This window comes from Mchenga conophoros, linkage group LG7 (genome assembly GCF_057382185.1).
Source record: "Mchenga conophoros isolate Kocher_MC1m ecotype Shallow Benthic linkage group LG7, M_conophoros_male_GT1.1, whole genome shotgun sequence".
In the NCBI taxonomy this organism is placed as follows: domain Eukaryota; kingdom Metazoa; phylum Chordata; class Actinopteri; order Cichliformes; family Cichlidae; genus Mchenga; species Mchenga conophoros.
Genome location: NC_140532.1, coordinates 27,553,581 through 27,566,891, shown reverse-complemented (window position 1 = coordinate 27,566,891; position 13,311 = coordinate 27,553,581). Strand labels below are relative to the sequence as shown.

The 13,311-nt window shown below is 38.6% G+C and overlaps 1 protein-coding gene across 2 annotated transcripts; it reads right to left on the bottom strand.

Annotated features, from left to right (window-relative positions):
- Window positions 1-1,392: 1,392 nt before the first annotated feature.
- On the bottom strand, window positions 1,393-11,257 carry LOC146570283 (homeobox protein DBX1-B-like). 2 transcript variants are annotated; one of them, XM_085283219.1, is made up of 4 exons: window positions 10,700-11,257; window positions 10,117-10,200; window positions 5,370-5,572; window positions 1,393-1,908 (listed from the first exon to the last, which is right to left on the bottom strand). In XM_085283219.1, exons 1-4 carry the CDS (start codon window positions 11,052-11,054, stop codon window positions 1,624-1,626), a joined length of 927 nt encoding a protein of 308 aa, XP_085139345.1. In that variant the 5' UTR covers window positions 11,055-11,257; the 3' UTR covers window positions 1,393-1,623. The 2 variants fall into 2 exon arrangements, with proteins under 2 accessions (XP_085139345.1, XP_085139346.1); XM_085283220.1 differs by lacking the exon at window positions 1,393-1,908 and adding an exon at window positions 1,918-4,875.
- Window positions 11,258-13,311: the final 2,054 nt, after the last annotated feature.

Genomic DNA, 13,311 nt, shown 5'->3' with positions numbered 1-13,311 from the left:
TAAATAAACAACAGACAGAAATGACGCAGGTCGAATTGTCCTTCGTTTCATGCATGCACAAAACAGGAATGTAAGCGTTTTCCGTCGTTTCGGTGTGGATAATAACTGTTCGGAAACAACTGAAAATGATAGTGTGGACGCGGAGCCTTTTTAGCCTTTTTCAAATTTATCCAGATTAGTGTACACGTAGCCTTAAACTGAAACAAGCTGTTGTACAGCTGATTAACAGTTTAGGACCACGCATCCAGACTGCCGAAGCACCTTGCACGGAATACTCTGAGGGACACAGTCAAATGTCTTTTCCAAGTCCACAAAACGCATGTAGGGTGGTTGGGCAAACACCCAAGCTTCAGGAACTCATCCACTTACAGGCCCTGCAACCAAGGAGCTGTTTAGGTGCCTCCGCGACTTCACTCCTACCACCACCTAACAATGCCCTCAGTTGAAGCAACAGCAGCACTCCACCATGTTGGTAGAGCAGGACTTTCCTGAGTCACCTGATGGTTTGCCATAATTGCTTTGAGGCCTTACGAAAGTCTCAAAGCAATTACTTAGGCCATAGAAAAACTTTTCTCCCACACCCAAGTTTTTGCTTCTCTGATGGCTCCCTTCACCTCTGGTGTCCACCAGCTTGCACCAACCACGTGCTAGGAGTAATTTATGTTATACATGATTCCCTTAGTGAGTATCATTAGAAGATATAGCATGTATTTTCACTGCCATTCAAAATAAGCCTAACTTTACCCATCCATTAATCCAAATAACCATACTAATTATTAAACTGCATGAATGTCTTAAAGGCATAAAGAACAGATGACCTCTAATTTCATCCATCCATTCGCTTCCGCTTATCCTTTTCAGGGTCGCGGGGGGCGCTGGAGCCTATCCCAGCTGTCATAGGGCGAAAGGCGGGGTACACCCTGGACAGGTCGCCAGTCTGTCGCAGGGCTAACACATAGGGACAGACTCGCATTCACTCGCACATTCACACCTAGTGACAATTTGGATTAATCAATTAACCTATCCCCTATCCTCTAATTTCATGCTTCTAAATTCAGATAAAGCTGAGGATACTGTACTTGGCCCTAATAACCTTTAAAATATGGTATCTAACCAGATGCTTACTCTTTGCCTCGCCCTCCAGTAATGTTGGAGTCACATATTGATTGTTCGCTGTTGTGGTGTAATTTTCTGCTACCCTCCCTCTCCTTGGAATCAACCTACCTGCTTCTACAGTAGAATCATAGAGCAGATTGTTTTAAAAACCCTTTGGATTGTTTTTCCGACTTTCTTTGTGTTGTTGGCATTGTGTTCATAATTTGGGAAGGTAGACAGGACACCTGCATGACATTTTAGATGAGTTTTTTTTATTTTTCTATTTCTTTTGTGTGTGTGAGAGAATGCAACAAATACAAATACGAATGAAAGAACATTTTGTATATTTAAAGTAAAAAAAACCCTACAAATATTAAATCTAAAAGTGCTCAGTATACTTTAATTAGTGTGTGCAGATATGCTATAAAGGTAATATACACAACACTGTACAAAAAATAGAGGGCAAAATGGAGAGCTAATTCATTTACTTCCATCATCTTCTAGGAATACTCCATTAATCTGAATCTCTTATAAAACTGTGATTTCTTCACTGTCTGACTGTGACAGTTCTGATTGTTTGCCTGACTCTGATAGAGTCGAAGGGTTACGATGATGACAACAGAGATGCGACTCGTGGTTGTATGGTGCAATCCTGCTCAGCCTGTGGCTGTACGTGCTGCCCACATCAGTGAGATCTGGGTGGGGATTGGTTTTGGTGGGGAGGGTTTGCTGCCGACAGCCGCCCGTTGACAGCAGCTCCCTCTCCTTGGAGTTTCTCCATTTCATCCTGCGGTTTTGGAACCAGATTTTCACCTTCACATGACACAAAAAATAGGTTAACATCAAGTAGAAAATATCTCTGTGATTCAAGTTTGAACTACTAATGGTGGCCAGCTGGTAAGTTCCTGCTCTTTCAGTATTTAATGTATACTTTTTTTCATATGTAGCAGCAAACCAAAGAAAAGAACCAAACCATATTCCGTACTTCTCTTTTCTCTGATTTATTTCCCCTCACCCTCCTACAGGCCAGAAAGATAACAGACTCTCCCTGAGCAGATAATATTCTATGAGCAAATAGTTGGCAACAGTGGAGAGAACCTTTTTATTATTATTAACCTTTATTTAACCAGGAAAAGTCCCATTGAGATTAAAAACCTCTTTTGCAAGGGAGTCCTGGCCAAGAGGCGACAACACGTTGAAATTACAAAGTTACATACATATTATAAATAACAATTACATTTTAAAAACATTTTTCTCTGGCTCTCTCAATCTGGACTTAAAAGCATTTAATGAAATAAGATCTGCTATCTTCCAGTCTTTTTGCATCATGTTCCATGTGAAAGGGGCAGCATAAGTAAAAGCCCTCTTTCCCAGTTCAGTTCTGGCAAATGGAACATTGAGCAATAAAAGATCGCTTGAACGCAGGCTGTAAGAAACAGTACTTCTCCGTGTGAGCAGATCGCAAATGTAGGTGGGCATTTGTCCAAGCAGGGCCTTATAAATAAAGATGCACCAGTGAGCAAACCTCCTGGAGGACAACGAAGGCCATCCCACTCGAGCGTACAGATCACAACAATGGGTCAAGGCCCTACAGTTTGTAATAAACCGTAAGGAGGCATGATAAACTGAGTCAATCTTATGAAGACACTGGGCGGAAGCATTCATGTACAGCAGATCACCATAATCTAAAACAGATAAAAATGTAGCATTTACAAGACGCTTTTTTGTCTCAAAAGAAAAGCAAAATTTGTTTCGAAAGAAAAATCCCAATTTTAGTTTGAGTTTTTTCACAAGATTGTCTATGTGAGGTTTAAAGGTCAGAGAATCATCAATTAAAAAGCCAAGATATTTATACGTATGCACCACTTCTATGAGGTTTCCCTCAAGAGTGGACACCAAGGGGACAGTTTGAGGAAATCTCTTCATGTTTGAAAACAACATTAGCTTTGTCTTTTCAGCATTGAGAACCAATTTCAGCTCCAGAAGTGTGTGCTGAACCACGTCAAAAGCTTTCTGCAACGATTCTATTGCCTTTTCAAAGTTTGAGCCAAAGGAATAAATAACTGTGTCATCAGCATAAAAATGCATACTAGCATTGGACACATTTTGTCCCAAATCATTTATATACATGATGAACAGCAGAGGTCCTAAAATTGAACCCTGTGGCACCCCAGTGTGAATATTCAAAAGTTCTGAGCACAGATTTTCACATTTAATGCATTGAGTCCTGTCACTCAAATAATTAGTAAACCAGGAGACAACATGTCTAGACAGCCCCAAAGAAAGAAGCCTATGCTTTAAAATGGCGTGATCCACAGTGTCGAAAGCTTTTGACAGGTCAATAAAGAGAGAAGCACAGTGCTGTTTTTTATCAAGAGCAACAAGTATGTCATTTATCACTTTTGTGGCAGCCGTGACAGCACTATGCTGTTTTCTGAACCCAGATTGTAGTTTTGAAAGAACTTCATTAGAGTACAAGAACTCTTTTAATTGCTCACTGACGAGAGACTCAAGGACTTTTGCCAAAACACACAAGTTTGATATTGGCCTGTAATTAGTCAAAATGGCCGGGTCGCCTCCTTTTAATATTGGCGTAACAAAAGCAGACTTCCAAACAAGTGGAATTTCTTTATTTTGGATTGAAAGATTAAAAAGGATCGTAAGAGGTTGTGCAATGTAATCAGCTGCTATTTTCAGAAAATAGGGCTCTATTAAGTCTGGCCCTGGGGGTAAGTCTGGCCCTACACCACTTTAAAAGAAATTTAAATAAAGGAGAGACCGTAGGTTTTTTATTTATTATGTACTGTACATCCATCCATTTTCTACAACTTATCTGGGTTTGTGTTTGCAATCACCTTAAACAGAGAATCCTAAACTTCCATAACCCCAGTCACCTCTTCAAGTGGTTTCACAGCCAGTCTAGAAATACAATCTCTCCAGCGAGACCTGGATCTGCCTCAGGACCTCCTTTCCGTAGGGTATGGCTGAAACAGCTTACCTAGGAGGAGTCAAGGAATCATCCTTTTTGATGTGGAAGAGCAGCTGCTCTACTCTTCACCTTCTCTTAAGGGACAGCCCAGCCACCCTTTGTAGGAAACTACACTTGTATCCACAACCTCATTCTTTCTCTCCGAGTTCATGAGCTTATGATTACAGTTGAGGGTAGGAGCATAAACTGACTGGTAAATCAATGTAGAAGTCAGGGCATTCTGGACAAAACTCCAAAACACAAACTTTACAACCTGGTATATGCTGTACAGTGCAGCGAGGAATGCCCAGACCTCTACATTGAAGAAACAAAACAGCCACTTCACAAGCGCATGGCACAACATAGAAGAGCCACCTTTATGGGGTTTAAATCTGGGACTCTCCACCATTTGACCCTAGAACTGAAGAAGCTTCTCGGATGAGAGGTGAAAGGTCTTCAAGCAACTTAAAGAAGTCCAGAGGCTTTTCTCTCCAAGCTCCTTAGACTACGATGACCTGGATGACTGAGAACCTTCACAGACACATTTTTTTCATTGTTGTGATTATTATAATAATTATCCTATGAGTTTCATTTTGCATTATTCAGAAATATCAATATATACCATTGATCAATGGTCATAACAATTTGCATATTATTGATCAAGGAACTGACCTCACAGCCCATTGTTCGCCACTGGTGCTAGTTTCAGTCATTATGCAAATGCAGTGTTTAAAAGGTTGGGGAAACCTGCAGTCAGCTGAGACTGAAGAAGTCACTTGGATGAATGATGAAAGTTTCTCCCACTGAAAACGCTACGTCCAGATGAACAGAATCAACTTCTTGGGATAAGATTTATTGTTATACATGTTTTTATTTTATACAGTGTCAAATGAATAACTAAAAAAAACTACTAAAACTAGAACTTGAACCACTGTTCCCACATAAACATGTTTTAATAGCACAAATACCATTTACTGAAATTTGTAATCATCTCATAACCTTTATCACTATTCCAAAGAAAATAACTTTGGCATCTAGTCTAAGGAGCTTGGAAAGAAAAGCATCTGGACTTCTTTAAGTTTCTTGAAGATGCTCCGGATGTTTTTCTTTCCAAGCTCCTTAGACTACAATGCCCTGGATGACTGAGAACCTTTACAGACAACTTTTGCATGTCTTCCAAAAATATAATCAACCGAGTGTTAATTTTTTTTTTACTATTGTACAAGATTCCTCATGGCCATGACTGAATAAATAAATGTCAAATCACAGTGTTAGTAATGGTCCAAAACCATGATGTGGTGTGTACCTGGGTGTCTTTAAGATCCAGTTTACTGGCGAGCTTCTTCCTGTCTGGTTTGCTAATATATTTTTGCTTCTCGAAGGTTCTCTCCAAACCTTTTCTTTGGAGGTCTGAGAACACAGCCCGCCGCAGCATGCCCCTCCTGGGCTTCCCTCTGGGGCTTAGGGGCCATGAAAATGTTCCTGGGACAGGAACCACAGAGGCAGAGGCTAGATGGACAAAACATAAGAGAAACAGGAGATTTTAAGAGTCGGGCAATGATTGGGTAGTCTCGACATCTAAAAGAAAAAAAAATGCAACAAGAAAATGGGAGTGCAACAGGCTGTTTTACAGCTGATCAAAAGTTTAAGATCACATGCCTTTTTTTGAGCACGTGGTCCTAAACTTTTCATCAGTGGTAAAACAGCATATTTCAGTTTAAGGGTTGTTTTCAATAAATTGCATGCTCAAAAAAATGTTTTGTCTCACTCCAATTTCTTCTTGTTGCATGTCGAAGCTCAACTTGGAAACTTGTTAACGTCCAACCATGCAATATATGATTTTTTGCCATTTTTCAAATGTTTTTAAACTTTTGACCGGGACTGCATAATGCACAGAGGCTCTTAACTTATAATAATGTTCTATGCAGTCCTGTGGAAAGTTATATATTTAAAATATATATATATTATACATTATATTTTCCTCTCTGATTACTCTGGTACAAAATGACCGAATTACTTTACCTTAAATTAACACACTCCCGGAAGAACACAGTAAGAGAATTCCAGATAAAACTTTTAAATTCAACATACAAATTAACCTTTGACCTGCCATCGGGTTTTATTACGTGCTGTCGGGGAAAATTTCAAGTCTTCTTCATGCAGATGACTAGTCTCAGGTCTGAGATCAGCAGCTTTCTTAAAACACCAAACTAAGTAATTACTTACGCTCCTATATAGTGACACAGTTACATGGATGATTAATCCCTTTGACTCTTTGTTTTTAATGTTATCAATAAAACAATTGCAGCTTTCACTGACAGCACGCAATGTGGTACTTTAGTCTTTACACTTTTTAAAAGTTAGAATACAAAGTGAACATATAGGAAGATTTGTCTGTTGTCACTGGGTGATGCTGAGGTCTGAATCTGAGGGTAGCTCCTCAGAGCACTGCACATGTAACGTTGTAAACAATACCTCATTAAGAATAATCCAAACGTGGTTTCAAATATTCAGGTAAAAAAAAAAAACTCTTTAAAAAAATCTATAAATAAAACTACAGAATCTGTGCTGTAAAATTCATCAGAGGAAAAATTCAACATAGATTTTGACTACATAAATATTAGGCACTGCTATTTTAATCGAGCTTCTTTTACTTTGTATACATAAGCTGTGTTAGTGACAAACTGAGATATCAGAACCTGGAACTTATTTTACGGGCAGTTTGAGTGAACAATACTACAGAAACATTTTCAGTCCTCAGTTATTCATCTTCCGTTAAAACTATGTTAAATCCGCCGTTAATGGGGGGTTGTTGAAGTGTAGGCTTTTTAAATGTGGTGTTACTGTGCTTACAGATGTGGAGAGTGAGAAAAGATGCTGCTGTTTGCACATATTTAATAATAACCTCTGCACAGGAGCTGAACAAGAGTCCAGCTTGTTGCTCTTACAGTATAATACTCATAAAAAAAACAGAGTAATGGTAATTAGTTAGTGACTGAATAGACCAGTGACATTTCTCTGTTTCTTATAAAGACCATTTCAATGTCTCATCTTCAGCTACTGGACTGAACCTACTTCAGTTCATTACAGTCAGAGCAGCAGAGCAAATGTCTGAACTACAGCACTGACTTTAACGAGCCTTCAAGTTCACAGTGGTTTCTTGTTTCAAGTCAAGGAGGTGATGTGAAAAGAGAAAACCATCTCCGAATTGAGGAGGGGGCCTAAGGGTACATCTTTTGTCATTGTATTACAACTACCAACAAAATAAAATCAACTACTAACATTTAAAAATCAAGTGCCCTCATGCAGTTATGTGAATAAGAGCATGTAAAATCTCAGCTGGTGTCATAGCCTTTGGATGGGTCAGAACTCGTTACCCAGAAAAATTAGGTTTTGTAAACTGTAAAAGGGCATTTTTAAAATTAAATAATGATTGTCTACTAAATAATATATAATGAGTAGAATAATAGATAATGAGGAGAAAGAAGAAGAAAAACAAACCAAACAAAAACACATGAGACTTCAACTTTAGTATTGTGGTATAAAGGCACGTGTATTTGTGCTATCACCACTCCATGTGCTCCTCTGAAATTCAGATGGTTGGTACTAACAACCAATGCAACTTAGCTGGAAGACTTGTCGGCTTTATGACAAAGGAATGTTGTGTACCAGAACTGCAATTGTGTAACGGTGTACTGTTTTTATGTATTATGGTAAACTGACTGTTTATTATATAGCACTTTTCTACCTAAGCACTCAAAGCACTTGAGCACAAAATGCCTCGTTCACCCATTCATACCGGCAATTTTTCCCATGCTTAAGTGTTTTCTATCTAACATTCACACAGCCAGATGGAAGAATCAGAGAACAACTTCGGGTTAGTATCTTGCCCAAGGATATTTAGCATGCAAACTGGATCAGCCAGGGATCAAACCACCAACCTTTCGATTAGTAGATGACCTGCTCTACCTCCTGAGCTACAGCCAACCCGATCATTATGTAACTCAAGTTCATGCATGCATTTTGGGTTATTTAGACCAAAATACTCAATTTTGCTCTACAAGGGCCTGATATCCACTTACAAGGACATTATACTGACACTGTTCTTTCAAAATTTTAAACAAATATCCTCATATGTGGCTCTTATTTGTCTTAAAAACCAAAATAAGGTGAAAAAAAATCTGGTAATTCTTTGTTTTTACAAATATATGCCCAAATATCAAAGAGAAATTAAAAATGCATGCAGTGGAAGAGTTCAGGTCTTAGGAGGTTAAGGCTTTTTGGACCATTAGACAGCTAACGTGTTGTAAAAAAAAACCAACACAAACTCCCAAGTTTTCCAGATCTAAACTTGCCTTATAATGGATTTACACACTAAACATGTTGCATTTCTGTTTCATCCTAAAATTCATCCTAAAAAAAGTTCGACATTAACCGATGATGGTCCTGGTGCTGATGTTTTCAAACAAGAAAAGTAAAAAGCAGAGATTTTGCGTTCATCCTGTTCTACAATTCTCATGAGAAGGCAGCAGCAGTTGAAAATGTCATAGTTTGATGCAGGAGTTGAAGGTGTATCAAAGCCGCTTTCACACATATTTCAGGACGCCAATGGGGCAGTTTGAGCCTTTGTTGGCAGAGTTCAGACCACATCTGAGGAGGCAGAGAAATCATTTCGGAGACCCAGCGTATCATCTAGCAGTGTGTCTGAAGTAAAATAGTATTGGAAATGCCGCACATTTCCATTTCCTTTTTTTTTTTTTTTGTCCAGTGAAATTACACAGTCGGTGTGAATGGCTGCATTAAAGGGTGTCTCCTTTTAAGTGTACTGCTGAAAAGGAATAAACTGACACATGTGGCTTTGAGGCAGTTTTATTAATTTGCAACCAGTTTGCTACATGTGTCAGTTGGTCTTTTTTAGCAAAACAATTAAAAGTAAATTCATCAGTCACTCAGTATCATCTGATATCATTGTAGTATCTGGATGCACATAACTAAGCTGGCTTGTTAGCTTGGGCAAAGAGTGTAACAGGGGAATGAGTGCTAGTGCAGCGCCACTGCATTGGTGTGTTATAGTAGAGAGAGATTTGATGAAGCTGTCAATAGACTAGTCAGTCTATGTTGCTACCCTAACTTAAGACCAGACACTGTGGGTAATAATTAAAATAATATGATTGTGTGTACATGCATCAGAGATTAGTTTCACATTTGGAGAAAAGGGTGAGGAACTTTGTCATTTGAAGGTCAGATCAGAGCCACTGTTTCTCTACACTGAAAGGAACCAGCTCTAATGATTGAGGCATCTGAATCTGGCCTACCTCTTTAATTTAATTAATACCATCTTTATTACTCAAAATAAATGAAAAAAGGGATACATTACATTAAATTAAACTGAATAAACAAAAGACACCAATTCTGTGTGAATAAAATCAATTACATATTATTAGCACAAATATTTGGTGCCATCATTTTAATTTAAAGCCTTCTTATTTTAGTTGGCTATAACTGATTGTATAAGATTATACTCCCAAATGTTACAGGGAAGAATTCTCCATGAATAACTGAGGTGTTCTAAAATCTTTCATCTCTGCATCACAGTATCTTGGAAAATGGATGTGATATTTCCATAGGTAAATATCAGCCTGATATCAGTTAGCTACAAAACTATATGTCAACATCTCTAATGTTAAATAATTTCTTTGGAGGCGCCGATGCCAAAGGATCATGAAATGCAAAAAATCCAGGCCCATTATTTTCCAGGCATTTCATTTCATTTAGTGTCCGTTTGTAGCCATATGATGTGCGTGTGAATATGGTAACAAAGTGAATGCATTTCTTTTCTCACTGAACAATCAAAACACTTTAAGTGGACATCAAGTATCCTTTAGTTAGAGCCCATCAGAAAGTAAATGTGATTATGAGTCAAGAGTCAAAGTCATGTTTTCTCCCTTATATCTTCAAATCACACACATTATATAGTAGTTTACAAGCTGCAAAAATCAAAATCAAAAATCCTTTGTTTAAAAAGACAACATAAACATTCCTAGTCCACCTACCTGTGAAATCAGAGGCTCTGATGTAAGGATAAAGGCTTCTGTCTAAAAAAGGCAGAGAGAGCGACTTTGTCTGAAGATTCTGGACTGGAAACAGAAAACAGATTCGCATCCACAGGCAGATTAGGATTTTAACATGAAAAGAGATATATATACACAGATGACTGTTAATAGCAGTGCCACTGAAAGAGCAGCTCAGATCTAACCTCATCAGACGACTGTATTGGACGGTTGGTGTTCACGTGTCCATTGCTTAACTTTTATTAAATTGGTTAAAAGTTAAAAACTTTGCTTTTACTTTTGAATGAAGGCCTGAATTCGTCACCGCTACTTTCACCATTTTTTTTTTAACTTTTAATTACGTGGTAGTGAAATACACTGCTAATTGTTTGTAGAAATAAAAAAAAATCATAAGACAATAATAATAAACAATATTTTTATGCTAATTCATTCACTAACAGCACTTTTCAAGTCTCCGATAAGTCAATACAGATCGCTGTGTGTGTGTGTGTGTGTGTGTGTGTAAATATATATGTTAAATTTATGGAGAGAGGGGCAGAGAAAGAGATCGGTATCAGAAACTCACGACTCCATGTAGAAGGTGCCAGGATCGTACCGACGCCGAACTTCAGGTAGTCCGGGCTGGCTGCGTACACAGATCCGGGGCTGCTGCGGCTGAGTTGACCGGATGTCTCCGTGCTTGGTTCTGTTGTACGTGGAAAGGACCTTGACCCCGCACTGAACGGCAGAATGTCTCCGGAACTAAGGGACGAGAAAGTTCGATGTATGTAGCCGACATGTTGGCTTATGTGATCTTCTACCAGAAAGCCGGTTCCTCTTCCCTGAGCCGCCGATTCGCTCAGTGACGCGGAGAGAGTAGCAGGGACACGCAGGAAACCCGGGTAAAGAGTAGGCGACAGAGCAGCGCAGGGAAACATCATAGTTGTCCCAACAAAATTCCTGTTGTCCAGCAGAGATTTCTTCAGGAGAAATAGGGAAGTCCAGCGACCTGCTCGGTGGCTCTTCGTCCTCGTAGGGTTTTATACCGATTCCACAAACAAAAACGCACACACTTGTGCACGAACGTGTGCGCGCGGACAAGTTCAACCCTCAGCCCATCTCTCTGCCTCATTGGAGAGTTTACACCCTTTATGGGAGTGCTCAAACACCCATAAATTTCATCACAGGACCTCTAAAAATAAAACTTTTCAAATGTTATATTCCAGTTTCTCTGCTGGAGCCAGTAGAGGTTACAACTCAAGTCCAGTGTTCTTGATGTCAGGGTATTACTAATGCACTCACGCCTGCGCCAACATCTACACAGTGGCTTGTAATTGATAAATAAGATGTCCCCACAAAAAAGGAGATGAAGAGGCATATCTGTTATTCAGTTTCGGAACACATTTTACCTGTAAGCATTAGCCAGGAAAAATGCAGATTGTTCTGTTAATGCAGGCCATTGCTGTGAAGTAACAAAAAAGAAAAAAGAAGAAAAAAGTGTTGGTTTGTTCTCTAAACAGCCTAAAAATGTTACCTTTTTGGACTAGATTGTTAGAGAATATTAGCTAATTTTACCTTTCTGAGCTGAATGTCTGCTGGTGTATGTTAGTTGCAAGCCAGGAGCTCATGTAACATCTCAGTTTCCTATTCTGGTCCAACAATCATGGTTGTTTGTTTACAGTACAGGAGCGCTATAGAGAGCAAATCAAAGGCATGTTACCGTCAATGGCCGACAGCAGACTATATTCAGTTAGAACATTGTTATAAAGTGATTATAAATCAACTTTTGTTGGGTTGTAAATTCTGTTTCACCATTACATTTACATTTTGGTGACAGCTATAATTAAAGTAAAATGAGCTGTGTTTATATTGTTAAGAGACAGAGAAAAATATCCTCTCATCTGCTTTGGTACAAATTGTTCTTTAACTTAGTTTGGAAAAAACAACATAATCAACATGATTGAGCCTTTTTTAAAGCCTCTTGCAGCTTTTGCATTTAGACTTATGATCCGAATGCACTGTTGTGCCAAACACGTTTTTCCAAGAAACACTCTATAAACTCTCCTTGCTTTTGTTTTTCTTTTATTTATCTATTTATGTATTATTTATGTTATTATTATTTACATTGATGCATGTGGAAAATAACAATGTCAGAGCTGAAAAAAGACAGAAAGAAAAAAGAAAGTGGATGAAAAAAGAAGAAATACCATAAGAAAAAAAGCACAACGGGTCACCAACCTCTGACCCTGTGCGAAAAAACATAAAATAAACAAACAGCACCTGGAAGAGAAAAAAATGCAAATAAACAAATCAGCAGTCTTGTTGTGTTTTGTGTGTGTGTGTCATGAAATTTACTTGATAATGAGGTTAACAACATCTGACTACACTGTGACTTGATAAGCCAACAGGGCTACAGTGTTTCTTCAGAACCCCTAGCAACAATGAAATCCTAAAGCAAACAATTCAGTTCAGTTTTATTTATATACATTGTTGCATCAAGATACTTTATATTGCAAGGTAAGATAAGGATGAAGACAGGACAAAGACATGCTGTGGAAGACAAGAAAACACTGTCTCTCCACCTCGTTCCTCTGCTATCCTGGTTTGTGTGTGTGCATGTGTGTCTGTGTGTGCTAGTTTTTGTGCAGTGGCGGAACTTTTTGAAATTTTTGTTACATACACCTGCTGGCAATCACACACCTGCCTGCAATGACCCTGTCAAGAGCCATTATTTAAGGGAGTGGCTGAGCAGCAGACAAATTGGATTATGGAATGATTTACAAATTGTAAATACCAACTGAGCTGCACCATTTTGGAGAAGAATCACTGGCACTCAGGAGTAGGGACTGAATCAATTTTTAAGTATAGATGCATTTTGTCATAAAGGTCAGAATCTCAGTCTAAAGCTCACAAAACTATTTCAACAACCGCCAAAGAGCTAAAACAGCAAATGAGAGCAGGTAAACAGATTTCACGAAAAGCTCCTTAGACTAAGGACGACTGAGAACCTTCACAGACATAAAATAAACATCTTACTATAAAATCCTCACTTACTATTGTCCAGCCCCATGAATTTCTATCAACCAGAAGACAGTGTACAAATGTTCTTGGCATATTGAATTCATACAATAAAATCAAAACTTGACCAAAGCACTTAGCTCATCTTACTGACAAATATGAGAAATTCTTGCCTCAGTG